General features: G+C 49.4%; 9 protein-coding genes across 9 annotated transcripts; 5 read left to right on the top strand and 4 right to left on the bottom strand.

Moving 5' to 3' along the window:
• Positions 1-944: 944 nt before the first annotated feature.
• On the top strand, positions 945-3,356 carry N7518_005763 (uncharacterized protein; the record flags this gene model as incomplete). The annotated part of the gene is made up of 3 exons (XM_057186690.1): positions 945-1,174; positions 1,235-2,306; positions 2,367-3,356. The coding sequence occupies 3 exons, from the start codon at positions 945-947 to the stop codon at positions 3,354-3,356; spliced, it is 2,292 nt and encodes a 763-aa protein (XP_057043460.1).
• Positions 3,357-3,721: 365 nt separating this feature from the next.
• On the bottom strand, positions 3,722-5,112 carry N7518_005764 (DUF3712 domain-containing protein; the record flags this gene model as incomplete). Its single annotated transcript, XM_057186691.1, has 3 exons — positions 3,722-4,380; positions 4,432-4,856; positions 4,916-5,112. 3 exons carry the CDS (start codon positions 5,110-5,112, stop codon positions 3,722-3,724), a joined length of 1,281 nt encoding a protein of 426 aa, XP_057043461.1.
• A 1,427-nt stretch (positions 5,113-6,539) lies between these two features.
• On the top strand, positions 6,540-7,918 carry N7518_005765 (glycosylphosphatidylinositol-alpha 1,4 mannosyltransferase I; the record flags this gene model as incomplete). The annotated part of the gene is made up of 3 exons (XM_057186692.1): positions 6,540-7,523; positions 7,573-7,680; positions 7,748-7,918. 3 exons carry the CDS (start codon positions 6,540-6,542, stop codon positions 7,916-7,918), a joined length of 1,263 nt encoding a protein of 420 aa, XP_057043462.1.
• A 1,017-nt stretch (positions 7,919-8,935) lies between these two features.
• N7518_005766 (uncharacterized protein) lies at positions 8,936-10,124 on the top strand (the record flags this gene model as incomplete). Its single annotated transcript, XM_057186693.1, has 4 exons — positions 8,936-9,031; positions 9,083-9,669; positions 9,725-9,753; positions 9,820-10,124. 4 exons carry the CDS (start codon positions 8,936-8,938, stop codon positions 10,122-10,124), a joined length of 1,017 nt encoding a protein of 338 aa, XP_057043463.1.
• Positions 10,125-10,663: 539 nt separating this feature from the next.
• N7518_005767 (uncharacterized protein) lies at positions 10,664-12,460 on the bottom strand (the record flags this gene model as incomplete). Its single annotated transcript, XM_057186694.1, has 1 exon — positions 10,664-12,460. One exon carries the CDS (start codon positions 12,458-12,460, stop codon positions 10,664-10,666), a length of 1,797 nt encoding a protein of 598 aa, XP_057043464.1.
• Positions 12,461-12,981: 521 nt separating this feature from the next.
• Positions 12,982-14,873, bottom strand: N7518_005768 (Y-family DNA polymerase; the record flags this gene model as incomplete). The annotated part of the gene is made up of 2 exons (XM_057186695.1): positions 12,982-14,682; positions 14,736-14,873. The coding sequence occupies 2 exons, from the start codon at positions 14,871-14,873 to the stop codon at positions 12,982-12,984; spliced, it is 1,839 nt and encodes a 612-aa protein (XP_057043465.1).
• Positions 14,874-15,030: 157 nt separating this feature from the next.
• N7518_005769 (DNA damage response protein RcaA) lies at positions 15,031-17,355 on the top strand (the record flags this gene model as incomplete). The annotated part of the gene is made up of 5 exons (XM_057186696.1): positions 15,031-15,067; positions 15,117-15,179; positions 15,236-15,315; positions 15,369-15,520; positions 15,573-17,355. 5 exons carry the CDS (start codon positions 15,031-15,033, stop codon positions 17,353-17,355), a joined length of 2,115 nt encoding a protein of 704 aa, XP_057043466.1.
• Positions 17,356-18,213: 858 nt separating this feature from the next.
• On the top strand, positions 18,214-19,950 carry N7518_005770 (uncharacterized protein; the record flags this gene model as incomplete). Its single annotated transcript, XM_057186697.1, has 1 exon — positions 18,214-19,950. One exon carries the CDS (start codon positions 18,214-18,216, stop codon positions 19,948-19,950), a length of 1,737 nt encoding a protein of 578 aa, XP_057043467.1.
• Positions 19,951-20,462: 512 nt separating this feature from the next.
• Positions 20,463-21,275, bottom strand: N7518_005771 (A4/G1 family peptidase; the record flags this gene model as incomplete). Its single annotated transcript, XM_057186698.1, has 1 exon — positions 20,463-21,275. The coding sequence occupies one exon, from the start codon at positions 21,273-21,275 to the stop codon at positions 20,463-20,465; it is 813 nt and encodes a 270-aa protein (XP_057043468.1).
• Positions 21,276-21,910: the final 635 nt, after the last annotated feature.

Raw genomic sequence — 21,910 nt, forward strand, 5'->3', positions numbered from 1 at the left:
CTCTTGGCCTCTTTGTCGCTTCGAGAATAAGAGAAAATAAGGCGAGAATTCCTACCGTTCGTGTCCCCATTTCGGGCCCTTGACTCGAAAGAGACATGGCGCGAAAGTGTCTCGGCACCGAACCCCAGTGGCGAGATGTGCCGTCGCACCCTGCCCCTCCTGATACACGGGGTAAGCATAAGTGGAAATGAGCACCTGCTCCTTGATTCGTGAAAATCCCTCATTCCAGGCCTCGGCGTCGGGCTTAGAGCCATTATGGTATACTCCGTACTCCGGAGCACACGGAGCATGGCGCTAAGAAGAGGTTTGACACATTGATTGGCGAAACAGGTTGGAATATCCGGTCAAAGGGAAATTGCCTGGTACTGGACCCCCATGCGAGAACGGACATGCAAAGCTAGTGATCTTCCTATACGATCGTCTAGTCCCATCCTGCAGGGCTCATGATGATTTCCTAAAGTGAGTCTGGGGAAATTGCCCCTCACTTCGGGGAATCCGTGCCACACTAGGGAGTGCCGAGTACCCTGCCATGCACGCTCTGTGGCGTTTGAATACTGGAAGGAAGAGATTTATTCTGAATAGCAAATCTGCCACCCCTGTTCATGCTGGCGTGGCAATTCCCGGGATATTAGGCAGGTCGGGACTCGAAACCTCAGTTGTCGCGGAGATCACTAGCCTATAAAAAGACTTGCATCGTTCAAATCCAACAAAATGCGGGGATATTAAGCGGATCAGCCTATTTTTTTCTTATTATTACTCTGCTTTTTGTTAGTCGGCGTTTTCGCTTGGAACCTTTTTTTTATCTCCTTGCACATATGACTTGCCACCTTTCCGCAATGTGAAGAACTGTCTCGATTCAACGGAAACACCATACACTCTTATTCTACACATCCATATGGCCTACTCATTGACCACACGGTGGTCGTGAATTCATAGCATCAGCAATGTTCCATACATTCGAGGGTTTCGAAAATCCTACAGCAGCAACTCCTGCCCGTAACCGGTCCACCAGTGAAAGGCGTGAATCCATTAGTCGCCGTGTGACAACCTTGCGCGCTTGTACATCTTGTCGCCATCGCAAGATCAAGTGTGATGGCGAGAAGCCATGTGAGGCATGTCGGTGGTATAAGAAGTCAGACCAGTGCCACTATTCAGACCCACGGCCATCGCGGAGGTGAGCCTTGCCCATTGCTTTATCCTAACCCCAACCATCTAACCAGTTTAATATACACAGACACGTAGAAAAGCTATCTACCACCCTGGAAGAGTATCGAGGTATCTTGGGAAAGTTATTCCCCAACTTCTCTCCAGAGTCATTGGCAAATTTGCCACGTGAGAAACTCCTCGAGCTCATAACCACTCCGTCGGGCTCTCATATGCAAGCACTGTCACATCAGACCGATTCACCATCGACATCGGCTTCGCTGGAAGCCCATGTCTCACCCTTATCGAATCACGATGACAACCTCGAGGCCCTGCAAACTATGCCTGAGGAACTACCCGATAGCCGTAATACTAGCTCCTCTGATCTAGTAGAGGGCGTCTCGGATGATGTTAATGGCTTGTCGCTGTCGGCTCGCCAACCTTCATCTTACCTGGGTGTATCATCTATCCAGGCTGTGATCAAGGTTATTGTCTGGTTGGATCCAGGCTGTGCCCCGTACTTTTCGCGTACTCCCCTGAATGAACAGGAAAATGCGATAGGATGGCCGCATCTTGCGCCTCCCACACCCTCACAGCCCCCTATTCCACCTTCAGAGATGCAAATGCTCGATGCATATTTCCTCTATTTCCAAGCCTTCGCTCCCATGATCGATGAGCCCTCCTTCCGTGAGGCTTACTGCTCTGGTCGTCGGAGAGATGACCATTGGCTTGCTCTGCTGAACATTGTTCTTGCTCTCGGTTGCATTGCGGCTACAGGACCCGATGATGTAACACACCAGACATACTTTCTGCGATTCAAGGGTCACTTAACTCTGAGTTCCTTGGGAAGCTCCCATATCGAGACTATCCAGGCGCTGGGACTGATGGGGGGCTGGTACTGTCACTATATCAGTCAGCCGAATCTAGCATACTCCATTATGGGTGCCGCGCTGCGTATGGCGGCTGCCCTAGGACTGCACAAGGAGTTTACGGAGACTCATCAAATATCGAGTCCGGCCAAGCTAGCCTCCATGGATCTTAAGCGCCGCGTCTGGTGGTCTTTGTTCTGCATGGATACCTGGGCCGGCATGACGCTAGGCCGACCTAGTATGGGTCGGATAGGCTCGAACATTACAGTTAAACCCCCTCTCTGTCGAGACAAGGTAGGCCCTGTTACTCTCTAGAGAAAAAAAACGATCGTTTGACTAATGTCATTCTAATAGGGAAACGTCCTCGAGATCCTCCCCTTAGTGGAAAACATTCGCTTCGCCAAAATCGCAACCCAAGTCCAAGAGTCCCTCGCCGCAGCACCGCTAGTCAAGCACCAAGAAATGGCCCATGCAGATGCACAGCTCCTAGAGTGGTGGGACAACCTCCCCTCCGTCCTGAAAGACCACCAGCCCTGCTCGGAGTCAATAAACACTGTCCGCATAGTAATGCGCTGGCGCTATTATAACCAGCGGATCCTCCTGTACCGACCAACACTGCTCAGCTACGCCATGCGACGTGTGCCTTATATCGCACTGCGATCTGAGGAGCGCATTGCGATTGAAAAATGTCGCCAAGTCGCAGAAGAATCTATTCGGAATATTGCCGCTACAGCGCAGCTTAACCAACTGTGCGGATGGAATGCTGTTTGGTGGACCTTCCAGGCTTCTCTGGTGCCCTTGGTGGGATTGTTCCTCAACGATCCAACGGTAAATGACCCCCGTGCTTCCATTGAGTCCTGTCAAGTACAGGTGGAAATGGCTATGATGACTCTGGCCCGTATGCAGTCCTTTGGCCATACGGCGAAGCGGTCGCTGGATGCTATCTCGCGTATCTACGAGGCTAGCAAGCGGGGGCAGGACCTCGCCGATCCTGATTCTTCCGCTAGCATTCTTGGTGGCTCTTATCCCGCTGATCGGGATATGTCGCTCATATTCGCGGCGTCTGATACAGGTCGTGGTAACATGGGCGAGAATGGGTTCCTTGACCCCCTCGCTAATACCCCGTTCACGGATGATTCGGGGGCCCAGTATCTCTGGGAGTATCTGAGTTGGAGTGACAACAACTTGTGGCCGGGGATTGTCGCTGATGTTGATGGGAGGAGCGACACGATGTCTTTGTTGACCCCGGATCATGAGAAAGGCCTGAAATTCGGAGAACAATCGGCGTATTTTGATGCCATGCCGGACCCTGGTTTTTTCACGAATGGCGGGCTTTACTACTGAAAACTTGTTCTCTTCTCTTCTCAACTCTATTATTGCCTTGTTTGTGTGAATTCTCCTTAGCATGTTAGCATAGGGTATATGTGGAAATGAACGTATGACAGACTTAACTTTCCATTCAATGCTTCAAGGATCTCAATGTACTGTAAGATTTCCGATTTTTCTCATTTTTCATGATACGGTTGGCACAAAAATGGGATCTTAATCTACAACAGCTTCATTCATCCTTGGACGCTAGGATGATGATCACTATTGGCTCATTGCCTCAATGGTCGATCCACCCCTAGCGGACCAGATATCAAGATTTAGTTCAGGAAGAAAACTGTCACTGAGGTATTGTTAAATCCAATTCAAGTAAAAGCGTACATTCATAGTGAAGCATAATATCGAGCCAGCGAATCTATAATTGCGTCTCTTCGTTCGGGATCTTCATTCTCGAACATCTTTTGAACGTGTCTGTTGTGTTTCAGACTTGCGACCTGGTTATACGCGACACCGTATCCAACCGGGCCACCCAACTGCACAGGGCCTCTCCTGCGTTTGTCATCGAGGTCTGACAATGTTTCACTCGAGCCCAGATGAGCGAGCGAGTTTCTGAGAACGTCGCCAATGCTCACGTTTGCCACGAGGGGAAGTGACCCGAGGACCTTTGTATAGTACGGGATTAGAGTGCCGTTAGATACAATAGATCTAGTCACAGCTGTCAGGCTCAGTGCGCCTGTCCTGATGGCGGGGCCCTGTGAGCTAAGAACTTCGCTGAGGTTGCCGATCATCGCACTAATGTCGATCACACCTCTCAACGGGAATGTGTTGTTTCCAGGTCTAAGTGTGACGTCTTTGACCGTTGCGTTGCCGATGACTAGGTCTGTATTGCCGCTTTTGAGGTCAAGTGTGATGGTGCCAACTTCGAAGCTGAGGACGGAGGGGTTTGGAAGTGTAATATTGGCAACGAGATTGGATCCGTCGTCCTCTGCCGGTAAGAGGAATGTACTGTTCGCGATGGAGAAGCCTTCAAACTTGTTTAAAGCTATCTCGGAGATTAGCAAACCGTGGAATGCCACTCTAACGAACGACTCACTTGGCATTACCACATCTTTATCCAATATGATGTGGTTTTTCAGGACCCCGAGATATCCAACAGTCACTCCATAGAGTGATAATGCTGTTTCCTTTTGGGAGACAGCTTGACTCACAAAAGTTTCCCAGGAAGTCATATTGAGGATTGGCGTCAACTGGTCGGTGACTTTAAGTGAATAATTTCCCTTGATAGTTTGTCCGGGGATCTCAATTCCTGCATATGCATTCTCGTGGCCCACGGAGCGCACAAATGCGTAGAAGACAACGGGATCGAGCCGAACGCCTAGTGCAAGCTTCAGATTCACCTTGGCCTCTAGTGTCATTCGTACTGTATCTGCCGTTGGGTGCATCACTTCGGCATTGACGAGTCGTAGATCTGATTTGTTGACAACTAGTTGCGCGATTGCAGGAATCGCGACCAGAAAGCTTGTTTGGCAATGTTAGTTTGATCACAAACAGGAGAACACGTAAAAACTGTGACTTACAAAACCGGTAGGAAAATCGCCAAGACTATCACATTGGCGATGAGGTAGAAGCACCAGAATCGCCTGCAATGGCGGCGAAATTTATTCTTTTTTGAGGTCGAGCTCACTGGCGACCCAGCATTCTCGACCTTTGCAGACTCATCGGACTTTGGGTTGAGAAGCCCTCGATTGATATACTTTCCCATGCCCAGGACCATGATGAAGTCTCTTCAACGGAGAGAAGAATAAACAAGGAAATGTATCTCTATAATCACCAAGCTCCGATGAAGTTGTCAAATGTCTATGAAAAGATACCGCGGACAATGAAGTTTGTAATATAGCTTCGTTTCCTCTGCAGGGGGTCACCATCTTCTTGTGCTGGTATATAAGATACATAGATAGTATGGATATATCTGCGGTACATGTCTGGCTAATGAATTGAATGATCTATGTTAAGACTATAGCCAGGTTTAAATGAGATTTATAACTAGCCTGTCTTATTTCTTTTTAGTATAGAAGTAGACCACATCATCTGACGGCATCTAACCTATCAGATCTAATTGTCCCAATTTGGCCGGCCGAATTCTAAAATTGGACGATGGCTTCTTACAGAAGGGGTTTGAGTGATGTTGTACAGGTCCGAGCTGTAACAATGGGTCTCACTTGGCAGAGATTACTTATCGCTTACGCTGCACATGCTTTTTGTCAATGGTCTCGTTTTGGGTGCTTTGAGGTGGCTGTGTGGTTCATGGCCAGCTCACATAGTCTAAATGAGGTTTATTGTGATCTGCTTGTATTCAAGCAGAACCTTCGATCGCAGCATTATTGACCCTCATACATCCGGAGATATCATTCTCGCGACAAATGAGTTCGAAGGATCACCAACCTAAGCTTCTATTGAGATTCACTGTAGTCACGTTTGAGAAGCGTCAAATTCGAGGCATTTAGCCGGTGCCTGATACATAGTTTGAACGTGAAGACATAGACATGGGTATAAACGTTTCCCCCACATCTTGCAGTTCCAACATAGATCAGTGGGAATTTCTTGTTCTTGTTGGGTAAAGACCTTGGTTTGGGCAGTTCATTCTATGAAGAGCCCTGCGAGAAACAGCCCAGGCACGAAGGATGATAGCCCCAGGAATTCGAGGCAGTGTACAGCTGTGAGAGACACCAACAAGAGATAGACTATACTCAAACCCCAAGCCTAAGTAAGGCATAAACAGTGAATAGCCAGTCCATAGCAGCCCTCCCGTGTTAAGGGTGCAATACCTAGCCCTGGAGGTATACTTCTCGTCCCGATTAGGCAATCTCGGACCCGTGGACACGGACCATGCTGAGTCAGCGGATATCAGCCTCGAGGTGGCATCAACAATCATCTTCCACGTAAACATCCAATTTACCAAGCGGAATTGTATGGAATGGAAAGCGAATTAATTCACGCCCACAGTCACTACAGATTTTAAGATCCAAAAAGATTAGTTGGATGTGCAGCTCCTTACTCTCCCCGACGACATCCGCCAGGGGTTCATCAAGCCGCCCAATTATGCGAGCTAGCCGCAACAGACAACCTAGCAACCTTTAATTTCTTGATTTGGTTGTTATCAAAGGACGAAAAAGAGAGTCTTTTTTTTTTGCAAGTAAGGGAATGGCTCTCTTCGACTCTCCAGCGCGAGTCTTTCTCGCCGCAACAGCCCTCCGCCTCATTTTCCTCGTCTATGGAGGCTGGCAGGATGCGCACTCCGCCGTGAAATACACCGACATCGATTACATGGTGTTCACTGATGCTGCGCGCTATGTTTCAAAGGGCGAGTCGCCATACACTCGGGATACTTACCGCTACACGCCGCTCTTGGCATGGATGCTTCTCCCTACTGCGTGGGAAGGTGCCGCGCCTTGGTCAACACTGACTTTCGCCCTTGGAAAGGCGCTTTTTGCATTGTCTGACGTCCTTGCTGGATGGCTCGTTGTCCAGCTGCTTGTCCGATGCTATCAATTTCCCGTCGAGCGCGCGCTGCGGTACGTTTCGGCTGTTTGGCTGTGGAATCCCATGGTTGCCAATATCAGTACCCGTGGTAGTTCGGAGGGACTGCTCGGCGTGCTTGTTGCGGCGCTCCTCTGGGCAACTTTGACGAAGAAGCCTATCCTTGCTGGGCTTATCCTGGGTCTTGCTGTGCATTTCAAAATTTATCCGTTCATCTATGGTGTCTCCATTCTCTGGTGGTGGGATGCTGAGCGCGATGGGTCTGTAACGACTGGCTCGGGTCTGCTGTCAAAGGCTTTGGGGTTCATTACTCCGTCCCGGGTGAAGTTTACAGTTGCAGCACTGGCCAGTTTCGTGGCATTGAATCTCGTCATGTACCTCCAGTACGGTCAACCGTTCCTCCATCACACTTTCTTCCACCATCTTACTCGCATCGATCACCGCCACAATTTCTCTCCCTATAGTACACTGCTCTATCTTTCTGCTGCGGGTGGGGCCGAAACTCGCTTTGAGGCACTGGCCTTCCTTCCGCAGCTAATCCTTGTGGTTATTGCTTTGCCTCTGGTCCTGGCAAAGAAGAGCTTGACTACTACGATGCTTGCGCAGACTTTTACTTTTGTCACTTTCAACAAAGTTTGTACCAGTCAGGTATGTGACTCGATCCGAAAATGGTCATACTCGCAGCTAATCTGTTTAGTATTTCCTCTGGTACCTCATCCTGCTTCCATTTTACCTACCCTCTTCCTCGCTCATCCGTAAACCGGCTCTGGGCATACCAGCAGCCATACTATGGATTGCCGGACAGGTATGTATTGTCTACTGATTCTCTGATACCACAATCTTCAGGGCTTCAACTCTGACCAACTATATAGGCCCTCTGGCTGCACCAAGGTTACAACCTCGAATTCCTGGGACTATCATCCTTCGTACCTGGGCTGTTTCTCGCAGGGCTCTTCTTCTTTGCCGTGAACGTCTGGATCCTAGGTATCATCGTTCGGGATGGAGGAGACGGTGCTGGCGAGATTACAATAGCACTAAAATGAGAGGGAGACTGCATGTATTTATAGCGATTTGTACATAGTTACGGACCTGATCAAGACGACATTAAACTACATACAATACATATAAGCAAGCTATTAGGCATGTCAGACGATATGGATGAGAGAACGAAGCCAAGACCGCTGAAAGCTCAAGAACAGGGTCCTGTGATTTCTCGCATTCCCCGATTAACTAAAGAAGAAGATCATACCCTCTTAAAGACAAGCAGGTTCCAAGGAAGTGGGCAACCAAGGACGCTTTGTGTTTCGAGGCGGAGAAATTGGCAGCCCCTCAGTAAAAAAAGCACGAGTACAAAGTACAAGGTGAGAAAAGAGGGGAGACAAGGGATGTATATATCGTACGATGCTGGATCTAATCCATCCGACTGAGATACCGAGTATGTTGTCGATCAGGCTGATTCATGAAGATTTGATTGGACTGGCACAGAGGGCGTGGATGGTCGAATGATTCGGGTTTGATTGCAAACCTCGGTATATTGAAACTATTGAAACCACACGACTCTCTTGTACATGTATACAGCTCATAGGTATTTCTATTTAGCACAATATCCCATGATGTACACACACATACAAAAATTTATGCATTTGAGATGTGAGATTTCCCCGCAGCCTATATTCCTCGGTCCGGTCGTTTTAACATGAGATCAGCAATATACTTCACGATTAATCCTCATCAAGGTTATATGTTCATAGAGGATGGAATCTATATAAGACCGAGTGCAATGAATTGATCTTAATAGACATTATTTCCATCTCAAGACCTAAATCTATATCTACAGTTATTTCCATCGCCTTGCTATAAATGGCATCACTACCTACGTCCAGTACCGAGGATGCCCCTCTATCTAGCTCCTTGCTACAAGCTTCATTGTCAAGCAGACACTATGTGTGTTGCTGGGGCTAGCAACATACCTAGCGCTGATATCTTCACTCCGTTTCCAACGACGGCAGACACTCCACAGTAAATATAGCTGCTACGGAACGAGGCAATCCATGCGCAGCATGTCCGATCAGGATGCCTGGGCTATTCAAAAGACAATCATGCAGACCGAGTTTCCCTTTATTGTGCTTAAGTCACTGCAGTTTGCCCTCTTCCGCGTATGCAAAGCCCATCCAAGTATGTATATGACTGGAAGTTGACGTGGACAGACATATGGCGTTCCGACAATATCCACACTGCTCCTGAAGACATCACAGTTATCAGACTCTACAATATCATTCAAGAGATATGCCGACACAGGCACACTGATCGGCGAATTCATGGCTTTCGACCCACGCTCCGAGCGAGCGCGGACAGCAATAGCCCGAACCAAATTTCTGCACAAGGGCTACAGAGCTAGCGGCAAGATCATGGAAGCTGACATGTTATACACACTAAGCTTATTCGCTCTTGAGCCAATCCGGTTTGTGAAACAATTCGAGTGGCGCGAGATGACTGAAATGGAACGATGTGCTGTCGGGACATTCTGGAAGAGTCTCGGTGATGCGTTGGAAATCAATTATGATGCTTTGCCCTCTGGAAAGACTGGCTTCCAAGATGGGATTCACTGGCTGGGGGAGATTGGTGCATGGAGCCAGCAATACGAAATCCAGCACATGAAGCCTCACCCTCGCAACAAGGAGCTTGCGGAAAAGACGATTGACGTGCTGGTATATAATTTGCCAAATTTCTTGAAGCCGTTGGCTAGATACTTCGTGTCATATCTGATGGGAGATCGATTGCGAACCGCGATGATGTATGTATCCCAACTCACCACCACATATAGCGAGTCTAATGTGTACATTTTCTAGGATGGAAGAACCACCTGCATTTTTCAGCGGCATACTTGCCTTGATATTCAAACTCCGCTAACTATACCTGCGATACCTATCACTGCCACGCCCAGACTTCTTGCGCTTGAACGTGTTCACCGACAAACCGGATAAGCACGGCCGCAACTGGGTGTTGATATACGACGGAGCTCCATTCTATGTGCAGCCCACAATCTGGAACCGCTGGGGGCCGATGGCATGGTTTAAATGGGCACTCGGACATCCTTTGCCTGGTGATGACGGAGACAAATATTACCCACAGGGCTATCGCACCGATGATCTGGGACCGAAGTATTTTGAGGGCAAGGGGTACAAGGAATTGGAGGGTTTCAAGGAGACTCTTCGTCGGCAGCGGATGGGACAGTGTCCATTTCCATGATATGAGACTGTTGATGATGTTGACCATGATATAATGATATTTTCAAAGTTGCAGACTGTGAGAGTAACCACAGTGACTGGTCGTTCTTTTCTAGAAAATCAAGATATGAGATATTGAAGAACACAGCATTGCGCGAACATGGTCAGAAGTCTAGCATTTTCAAGCGTGCAGATCAATTAGTGCACATGGGGACAGAACATAAACACAAGACAATAATTGCACATCGGGTATCTTTCGAAATAGCCAAGAAAATGTGTTCGCGATGGATGAAATGATCGGGTATAGAGGTCTATCATTGACCATCCTGTCTGATGGAAATCGTGAACGCAAGGGAAGAAAGGTAAGTCCAGAGTCTCATAGTACAAGTCGCTAAGCCCAAAACAGTGAGATAATATCTGTCTCGATCGAAGAAAAGACGAATTCAGAATGAAACGCATCAAAAAAGAAAGGGTATTGTGCAAATGTATGAGGAAGAAAGAAAAGAATTGAATCGTCCCGCCGGGAGACAAGGGCCAAAAATGGGATCAGGAAAAATGGGATCAGGTGCTCGGATCAGAAATAGAGGGCGTAGGAGATAGTGTTCCCATATATAGTGATTCAGTAAATGATAGTTCGGAGGCCTCCATAGGAGAAAAAGAGGCGTTATATTGGACTGAAGGGCTCAAAAGACCACGGCCGCTCTCACCAATTTCGCCCAACTCTTCAGGCGCTAGGACTCGGCCACCCAGCTCAACGTCTTGAACGTGAACATTGTACTCCAGGGCCCGCTGTCCTTCTTTGATAAGTTCTTCGGTCCATCCTAGACAGCGCTTGAGACTTTGGTTCATCTTCTGGCTGTCCACCAGCACCTCCTGATGTCGCGCCAAGTCAAGCATGACGCGTTTCTCATCATTGACACGGTTCTTGGCATTATGCTCGGCCAGCGAGCCCGGACTCAGGATGCTCTCATCCACAATTGAATCCTCATCGCTGATGTCGGACATATCGTCTTGTGACAGGTTCGAAATCTCACTTGCGCCCTCGTTTAGCTCACTAGTAACTGAGAGTGCCGCTCCGGAGAATGAACGGGTGGAAGGTGCCATTGATATGCGTCCGGAGCGACTCAGTCGTCGGAACCGCCGAAGCTCCGCCTTCTGTTGTCGCATTTCGCGCTCCAGGGTACGATTGATGGCTAGTAGTGAAGAGTTGCTAATTTCCAAGTCCATGATCTTGCGCTCGATACGCGCATTAAGAGCTGCCTCACTCGGACCCTCGGATTTCCCGGGACTAAGTGGTACAGGAGGGTATGTATCTGTTGAGGTGGTGGATACATTGCTGAAGATGCGAGGGCGAAGGGCGGGTATCTGCTCCGACATCACAGGCGCTGGTTCCTCACCAAAATGGCTCCCGGATACGATGACTGGGCTTGCCCGCAAGCTGTCTTGTGGATAATTGCCATGGCGGCCTGAGTCGACGCTTGAGGACTTGGTATGTCGGATCGGATGCGGTCGCGGTCTCTCGCCGATTGTACTCGACGACGGCGAGCCAAGACGCGGGCTAATTCCTAGTCCACTCTCAATGCTGGTGACATATGGTAATCTGATATCTTCTGGAGGGTGTGAAGCTACATCTGGAAGACCAGGAGAGCTCAAGCGCGAGGAGGAAGGTGGTGGTTTGCTGGCGGACAGGGGACGGGGAAGACCACCCGATCGCCGTTTGGCAGAAGCGGATGTAACATTCGATTGCTCCCCTAGTGATTTTCGCTCTTGGTCTCCGTTCGCATATATGAAGCTCGAGGCTGGGGATGTCTTCCCCTGGGGCCTCGGGCGAGGGGCATCTGATGGCTCAGAAGGATGTGATGATCGTGCGTCGGACGCATGGAAGAACAGGGGAGTCCCGGATGTCGTATCCGAGAAAGAATTCAATCGTGATCTAGGCTGGTTGTCTGCGGTCAATGTCTTCGACCTCAGAGTTCGAGATTGTTCCGGCTTGACCCCGCGGGCCGGGCTGCGGTCTCGACGACCATAACCAATTGTTGACTGGGAGTAAGGTGGATTTGGAGAGGGAGAAGGGGCAGGTGAAGTATTTGTGGGGGAGTAGATAGCGCCATCTCGCCGGGTGGTTCGAGGACCGGATCGTGGAGTGACGTTGGCGCTCAGAAAGGTCGGGACCGCGGGGGAGTCGTCTTTGGAATAGGGGTGGTCGGGTTGTGCGAGGCGACGTGGGAATCCTGGACCGGGACTTGGACTTGCAAGTTTTGGTGTCAAAGGAGCCCTGTTACTCCTATGGAATGCAGCGCTGAGGGTGGGTGTGAACGGTTTGGCGAGACTGCCATTGTTTTGTTTATCGTAGGTCATAGTTGCGGGGGGTGCAAGTCATGGCATTGCGAGGTGCCACAGGACATGAGCATTGTGGCACCGGCCAATAAAAAGAATCGCCTGTCTTCTTGTTCCGTAACAGGGAATTTGTGGCCTGATGGATGGGAAAGTCGAGAAAGTCGAGGAGAAAGTCGACTGACGAAAACAATGTCACCTGATTGGGTTTAGGGCGCCGCTTCACCGCAACGTGGAATTCCTTACTTCAATGAACAAGGGCGTCGAACTATTGACATTGCGATGAGGAAATTGTGAGACCTCTATTGTTTTGTGAGAATGGGTTCTACAAGGCCCTTGATTGGCAGGTCATTGCCAACACACCCATAGAAAAAAGAACCCCCTGTATCCGTCTCGCCCCTAGACGTCCCACATCTATCCCGAATCTGGCGGCTGTCAAGTGGAGCCTTGAAAAACGGTGACCCTGCAATATTAAATGATTGCTGGATTCCGAGCCTGAGTATCGGTGCTTTTCTGTCGGGATGAGCGGCATCCAAGTTTCGCCGTCATTGGAAAAAAAGCCGCTTCTGTTTTGGATCCATTTCGGGAATACCAGCCTGTGATGGCAACTTCCTTTTTCTGGAATTGGGGGGTATCAAGGATGTTTCTTCTGATGTGTCCTGCACGACTTCGCGGATTGTCTGTCTAGAGAGGCAGAAGTCCACATGCTCGTTGAATGCGCGATCATCCGCAATCTGCGGTCGTGTACATATAGGACAATCCCACATCGCGGGTGTTTCAACCACCGGCGGGGCTGCAGAGGCCTCTGGCTCATGAACATCGGGTGTTTCTTGACTCAGCTGCTCTAGATCATTCATCTCGTCCTGGATTTCCTGGCGAGCCGCCGCCTCGAAAGCCTCCTCGGCACAAATCTCATGATATACATTGACATCCGATGTCGATATAGGGGCGGGCTCAGAAGTTGGCTCGGTGGCGGGTTTTGGTTGTGTTGCTACGCCGAAAAAATTAATTCCAACTTTCTGAGTGCTGACCAGATTCGAGCAGCGAAGGCCGAGAAGCCGTAGCTTTATGTTCGGGATATCCTTCTCAAGCTTGGCGAGCATGGGCAAAGCAAAGGAGTACAAATCTTTTGCCAGGAAGACGGCACGAGATGGAGCTGTCTGGCGCGTCAGCACTTCGAAAGTATGCAGTTTGACTTTCAGGGCAAGCGTGCGGCCTTTGAAATGAGTCCGGGCCATATCCTTTTCAAGCTCCTGCGCAGCCCACCAGAGCTTCGCTCGAAGTTCCTCCTTGTCTCCAATTTCATGGAAAGTGGTCTCTGTACTGACGCTTTTACGTTCGTGGGTCTCGACAGGTTCAATTTTGGTCCGCCCAAGACCGAGGTAGCACTGAGCCAGGAATTGGAAAGCCTTCTCCCCAAATAGCTTGGTCAATAAAGCACGATGTGGGTAGATATCACCACACTTTTTGACGCCTATTGATTCCAGCTCTCGCTCAAATACTCGGCCAATTCCATTCACTTTGCGGACCGACAGGTCACGCATGAATTTCATGATTGCCTCCCGTTCATTGGGGACTTGAAATTGTCCATTGGGCTTGTTGAGGTTGGAGGCAATCTTTGCAATCTTCGCATTAGCAGCAATTCCGGCGGAAACAGACACCTTGGTTGTTTCCAATATCTCTGCGCGCATCCGTTGAACAACCTCATCAGGCTCCAAGTGATTTTCGTCGCAGTATGCTGTGATATTCAAATAGGCTTCGTCTATACTCGCACTCTCGAAGAGAGGGTCATACTCGGCCATGATAGCTCGGATTTCCTTGGCCTTTGCGGTATATTTGTCGTAGTTCGGCGGCAAAAGAACCAGCTGCGGGCAGAGCTTTTTCGCGACAAATGAGGCCATACCACTTCTGACGCCAAACTTCCTCGCCAGATAATTACAGGTTGTCAGCACTCCTTTACCGACCGCCATAGGCACTGTCTTGAATTCGGGTCGGTCAAGCTCCTCGACGGCGGCAAAGAACGCGTCACAATCCACGTGAATGACATATTGAGAAAGCTCACGGCTCGATTCAAGCTCCGCGAGGTATTCATCGGCACGTCGTAGCTCACTGCTCAAGTCTAGACGTTCTAGCCGTGCCTTTGCTTTTAGAATTCGCTCGATTTTCAACGTGAGATTCCGATCCCGATCCTGTTCGTGCTTAAAGAACTTAGAGCCCTTGGAGGCATTGTATATAATCTCTGATACCTGGAAACGCGAGTTTAGCTAAAGCTCAAAATGAATACAATCATCAAGCGCACCTTTTGCTGATCGACGGAATCTTGGCCCGCTTTAGTTAAAGAGGGACCGAGTAGCTGATATTTCAGGGTCCCAAAATCCTCATCAGGGGCCGACTCAGGCTTCGGATCACTGGCGGGGTTCTCACCTGAAGACTCCATACTTTCCACCGTCCCATCGATGGCTGGTAGATGATCATGAGAAGGCGAGAGCGCGGAATTCAATTTGACGCGGAGTCACGTGGACACGCGTTCCAATTTGCGTGAGCCTCAGCCATGTTGCCTAACGCTAAACATCTCTCTGGGCGGATTCGTCGTCATGTGGATTCTTGATTCGACCGGTGATTTTCTGGAAGGTGGGCATATTTGATTGACAAGGATCGATTGGTTGCTAAAGCCTCATAGGGAAGCGCGTGTGGCTGCGCCCTGGAAAGAAGTATCTATTCGGTCGATTCCATCGAGACGGAGGTATGGCCTACTTCAGTTGGAGGATCACACAGTTCGGCTGATCTCTTATTGAATAGTCCGCCATGCTGTCAATCATAATTCGATATCCCGCAAGCATATGACCATTGAAATCTCACCGGTCAGTCCGCGAGATGGGGTACGGTTGAACTCCCCGCGACGATATGCATTATCTGGCTAATACCCCTCCAGTTGTCACTACGAGCGCGATCCAATATCACCATAACCGATTTAGACTCGAAGAAAGGAACAGTCGTTGACGAGAGGAGAATCCAAGGAGAATGCAAGTTGGAGAAGAGCGATGAGCATCTCATCCAGCTCGCTAAATACCAGCATGCGCTCCGGTGCGTATGTCTTCTTACGATTGGCTTGAATCCCGGCTGATGATCTTGATAGGATCAAATGGGAGCCCGTGGTTCTAACCTTGTCATCCTCCTCCAAGCAGGTGCGAGGTGAAGATCCTCTAGCCCATGTTCGCTCACGTCTAGAAGACCTCGACATTAAGACCATCATGGATTATATTGTCGATCACACAACGCATGTGGTACAGCGCAAACGGAATACAGCTAAGGGTCTTCAGGCACTCGTCAACGGGAAGTACATAGTAGATGATTCATATATCGATGCACTCGTCTACGCGGCTACCCCCGGTGATCTTGAGAACGTTGAGTCGCTATGTCCTCTTGAAACCGACTTCGAATTAGCATGGCCCGATCCAAATCAACACCTTCCGCCCCCCGGGAAAGAACCAACCCAGCGTCCCGCCGCTGCTTTCGCTCCCAATCCCGCACGTATTAATGTCTTCGAGGGATATACGTTTATCTTCGGTGATCCAAGCCAGTTTGAAAACCTACAAGGTCCAATCAACAATGGCCAAGGGAAGGCGCTTCTCTACGAAACTGAAGATGGGGTCACAACTGCCGCAGATATCGTTCGGTTCATGAAAAAGGCAGCAGGACAGAAAGGCGTGGGCCCCGAGCGACACGGTTCCGGTGGCGTCGTTCTTGTTCGCTTTCGATCGAAAGGAGACCTCGAACAATGGTCTATTGACGTCGGTAATGAGGTTGCTCTAATGACGGACCAGCGCGTGATAGAGCAACGAGAGTTCCTTGACGCTATCCTTGGAAATGATGCATCACCCCTCTGCCGTACCTTGCCCACGGAGGAGAGCTCTAGTCAGATCACCGCATCTATACCCGCGGTCGAGGCTGAACAAACAAGCCAACAAGCAGTTTCTGCCGTATCTGAATCGGTAGATCCGCCTAACTCTGAGCCTAGTCAGCCCTCGAAAGCTCCGGCCAAGACCCGTGTGCGTGCATACGTCAGTAAAATGAAAACCTTCGATGACGGATTCGACATGGAATCTGTCCCAGTGTATGCACCTGAAGAAGAGGACACCAATATCAACTCCACTCAAACCATCGATATCGAAACTCAAGCGCCATCTCAAGAAATCCAGCCCCTGAATATAGTAAAGGAAGACGCTGAGGAGGATATGGTGGCTGATCTTCTCCCGGGCGCCCGTGCAATGAAGCGTCGTCGTGCAGATATGACTCGCCATCATCCAGAGGATGAGGCCGTAGCCCCCGAATCGGAGGCCCCGAAACGCAAGCGACCTAAACTTGACGTGCTCGAAGCCGCGCGAAAGCACCGTGAAGAAGAAGAACAACAACGCAAGGCCAAAGAAGACTCACATTCAGCCGACGTAGGTGATGTGGATGTGGACAAATTGAAGAACCTGGCTATTGTGGAAGAAATGGAGATTCCCGTCCGGAACGCACCAGCGCACGAGCATGACAGCTCGGACAGATGGGATGATCAATGGAATGGGCGCAAGAATTTCAAGAAGTTCCGGCGAAAAGGCGAGCCGCGTAGTCGAGCTCGCATCCAGACGGTGATCGTCTCCTTAGAAGAAGTGACCCGCAAAGACTATGGAATCGGCGATCACTATTGGGGTGGCAATCCTGCCGAGACTGACCCTCAGAACGAGGCTGGAGGTCCTGAATCTGATCATCACGATGAAGTTGCTCCATCACGGTCCGAGCTGTCAGCGATTACACGCACCTCGCCTCAACCGACCTCGGACCCAACTCCGGCTCGGCCCCCGAAGAGGGCTCGCGAGGAGCGCGATTCGGACAGCGATGATGAACTTCGTTTCCGTTTCAGGCGTAAGCGCTAGCTTCCATCTTTTTTTCTTTCTCGCTTTGCAATGGTTTTGTAGCGTCTACTCTGCATCGATACCCTCGCATTCATTTGCTGATCTGTGTTATGAATGTCTGCAAGAAAATAATGTCCGATTCGAATCGCAATGGCTATTATTCCTGTCATGTTTCTTATTGCAAAAACGACGGCATCTATAGGGCCAAGGGAACTATCACAGCCCATGTACACCATCTACGACATGATAGTTGTAGCCCAATAACAACATGTATAATGCAGGCTTCGATCTATTCTGATTATGTTCGTGTTATTTTATTGATCACAACCCTTGTCTTGGTTCTCGAAAGCCCCGATATCAAGTATTCCTTCCAACCGTAGAAGTCCGTGTCGCGCAACGTCTCCCGCGTTTATTCTGACTCCCCCGTCACTTTCTTCCTCTGACTATGTATTTTGCTTTTCTTTTCTCCTTCACTGTGTTCTCGGTCTTCCTTCATCTTCACGTCTCTTCACTTTCAGCCGGGCCTATCTCTTCCCCGCCAATCCCCTTCCAATCCTCCTCATCAAGCTGCCCAACAGCCTGATCGGCCAGCGACCCCCTCTCTTTCTGACGTTTATTTTTTTCATTTGTGGATGGGATCCTCTGAGATAACCCGTCTGTGCCTAAACTGAACATTGAGCCGGTGCGGCTTTGATAGCGGTTAACCACAGCTGTGAGGTGAGTACGATCTATATGCATATCCCCGGCATGACTCGTTTGTTCACTAACACATACCAAATTGCAGCTACCAGGCTGCTGCCTCTGATCTGAAGAAGACTAGGTCGCATCAATGGCCTCTGACTCTTCCAATCCTCTTTCATCCTCATCCCTACCCCCCTCATGATCTCCGCAATTTCTCTCCGGCCGGGGTCGGTCAATTCCCTAGCCAGTGCACCTGTTGCAGTTCCTGAAAGCGCAGAGAAACCAAACTGCAGCATCAGTGCAAATATTATTGGTCAGGATGATTACCAAACCCTTACCTCCCATATCGCCGCCAGTGAGGACCAATCTCATCCCCCGGCAGGACAGTCGGCAATCCAATTCACAGAGCTCCCAGTTGAGATCCATGAGGTTATTCTGGATCAAATCTTTGGCAAAAGAGCCTCCCTTAGTAACCATTCAGCACATGGTCAATCTTCTGCTCAGAACTGGAGTAAGGCTCTCCACCATCCGCGGCGAAAGGCCCTTTCCGACCTGGCCCTGACTTGCCGGATGTGGACCGGACTTGTTCAAAGTCGAATCTACCGCCATAGTGAGTTTTATCTGACTGTCAATCTGAAGTTCAACGGAATTGTACTAATGACTAGCCTTTATCTAGTCAAAATCAAAGGCACCAACCGCGAATTGATCAAGTGTGTATGGTGGTTCAAGCGAAACCCCCATTTGACTCCATATGTCTGTCACATTGAGATTTGGATGCCTATCTGGGGAGATCGGGTTGTTCGCCCTAAGTATGCTCGCTCAAATGCAGAGCAAAATGGCACCCATGCAACAGAACATGTTGTAGATATGCAGACGAATCATGATCATAACCACGGAGATGTTATTTTTCGTTATCACCGTGCAACCGGTAACACTTCGCTGGAGGAAATCTTCTGGCTTATTCAGTACCTTTTCCCTACTGCCCGGGTTCTCACCCTGGAGGGTGGCCACTGCAAGAATGCGCCTATGGTGCGGCATTCCCGCTATAGGGAAGCCATGAACGGTCGGAATCTACCTGTTCTTGGACAAATACAGACACTCATCATGCGTGGTGCCTGGAACCTGATGCGACAAGTTGACGACTGGGGCAACATTTCACAAGCGTTGCCAGCTTTGAGTGAATGGCATTGTGATTGGGTCCAACCCCGTCTGTGTGCCTACTTGATCATGATGAGCATCTTTATCCATACTCCACCTACCATCCGACACATCAATCTTGGCCTGGAGGAATTTTCCAACGCCAGTAATAGGTTGCTGTCTGCGCTTTTCCGCTCTCAAAGCGCGCCTGCTCCGATCTGTACTCTGCTTGGCGAGGCAATCCCGCGCTTCGAGTCATTTACCTACTCTGGTCGTGTATGTTGGTACCTCTTCAAGAAATTGAAGGAAGGGGCAACGGAAATGGAGTCTGGTTCTCCTCTCAGGTCACTGGATCTTTCAGTCAAGACGTGCTGTCACAATCAGAAGGTAGACGGATTGAATCACTGGACGCAGATGAGCTACGGGACACGTCCAATTACCAGCATTGCGTTCATTCGTGATTTCGAGGCAATGGTGGTCAAGGCAATCGAGTGCCTATCTGTCCTCCCTGCCCTGGAGTATTTGCGCATCCGTTTCATCAACCTCGACTCAAGCTGTCCGCCTCTGAATCCGTATTTCGAACTTGTCAATAACGAGTGCACAGGCCTGTGGAGTGACGACATCCTGGAAGCTTTGCGCGTGAACCGACCATCTGCCATGTTCTTCGCGCTTACAGATGGAACAGGCAATGAGTACGATGACCAGCAGATGCTGGGCGCCTTGATGCCTCAACCTCGCCCTCTGGGTATTCAATTAAACTCGTACAGCCTTCTTGCCGACACCTCGAGCCCTTACTAGGCTCACAGTTTGCCTTTATCTTTTCTGAGCGTTTCGATCTGATTTTTGTCCTTTCCTCTTATCATTCAGCAGAATACCCCGTCGTCGTTTCTGTCATCCCAGCGAATTTATTGTTCAACATCCAAAATTCGTCCTTTTCTTTGTGATGCTATGTGTATTTCTAAGGTTCCTGAATAGTTAGTAAGAAGTCTATTATCTTTCCTCTTCGTAACATCTTCTGCGCACTCTTCATCTAATTATAGGCCCAACATGTCTGAATACGCGGTTTATAAAGAAAAGATAATAAAGAGTCATCAGGATCCGGGCAGTGATAATTTTACCAATTATTGCAGGAAGAAATAGACGAGATGATCAATCATTGTTTTCTTTTGATAGATTTCACTAAATTGAATGAAAGAAGTATACCGCACTTTGCTGATGCAAATTCCCCCTTGTCTCGATTGAGAGATATATGATGGATATCATCCATTGTACAAAACGCCAAACTCATCAACTCCGATATATATATCAAATCACTGGTAGGTAACAGAGAACTCAGTGTCACTTCGGACTTCCACGTGGGCCTTCACGTTGCCATTCTGCTGGATATCCAAAACAGCAGTATTTTTGACACCATACTTCGTACCGCCAGCCTCAGCCTGGGCGCCGGTAAAGTCGATTCTGCCGAAGTTGACCAATGGAATCATGCTGTTACCAGTGTTGAAGTCCTCGACTATCCATTCGGCATTCTGGCCAGCGAGAGTGGCGGAGGTTGAAGGTGCAGACAGAGTCTTGGTAACACTCTGGCCGCTCGACTTATTCTCGATGATAGCGACACCCTTGCTGGGCGAATTTGTCTCGACCTTCGCAACGATAACGTCGCCTGCGGATAATGCAAGGTCAAAGTTCTCCGCACTTAATGGATACCACTCGTACCAGGCGTCAAATGTCTTCTTGCCATTCTGGATGTAGGCATCAATGCCAGTCTGTAGAATGGCCTTGGTGTAAGTGTCCCCGTCAATACCGACCCAGGCGGACACAGCCTGCATATCCCCAGAGCCATCGGTGGCCGTTGGCTCGGGGACGGTGAACGTTGCAGACACAGCGGTGTAGGTAGCACTGGCGGGTGGCTTCTCGCGCACCACCCCAGCCCAGTTCTTGCTGTATTGAACATTGACTCCCTCGGTTCCTTCCCTCAGCAATACACCCTTCTTTTCGGCAGGTAGTGACTGGCGTGACAGAGCGCCACGGGTCTGCAAGCGGTCAACCAGGCCGCTGCGAGGGGCTGCGAGAGAGCTGCCTGCTAGTATAGCGGTGGTCAGGATCGTGGTGGTTGTGAACTTCATGTTGGTGGAAACGGGAGTGAGTTGAGCGGATCTTGACACGGTATAGATAGCAAGGGCGAAGCTATAACCTGACTAACCTAATATCTCTTGAGCTTGGTCCGATGGTACTTATATCCTGTATTTCATATAAGTTGCATGCGGCACGACATCATGCTCAATCCGCATGAGGAAAGGAGCGCGTGGCGTAGTACTGATGACCCCAGACACAAGATGAGATACATTTATGGACCCACTGGAGTGGAGATATGGAGAGTGAAAAAGGTCAGGTTATTTCTGGGGATCTCAGCCACGTCGATTAATAGGTTCATGACCTGCATTTGCTGCAGTTGTGTTGATCTTCTCTGTTTCCCGCCGATTGTTCATGATCCAAGCCAAGATTTCTTTTCCGTTATCGTCATGATGTGAGACCTAGAGAAAATGAGCAGCTCAGCCGAGCTTGTGCACTTCTGTGAGAGAACATTCTTGGAGACAGAAACATCTGACAGCCGAGCGCTGACGGATCAGATGAAGATCGGCGGCCCCGATATCTGCCACGAGATTGATCAACTTGAAGTGACGCACATGTCATTGAAGGTTAACAATGTATATTTTATTATATGCAGTGTTGATATTCCGGGGCTTTGCGGCTGTTCCGT

Source organism: Penicillium psychrosexuale (genome assembly GCF_028828465.1).
Source record: "Penicillium psychrosexuale strain IBT 29551 chromosome Unknown utg000003l, whole genome shotgun sequence".
Lineage (NCBI taxonomy): Eukaryota > Fungi > Ascomycota > Eurotiomycetes > Eurotiales > Aspergillaceae > Penicillium > Penicillium psychrosexuale.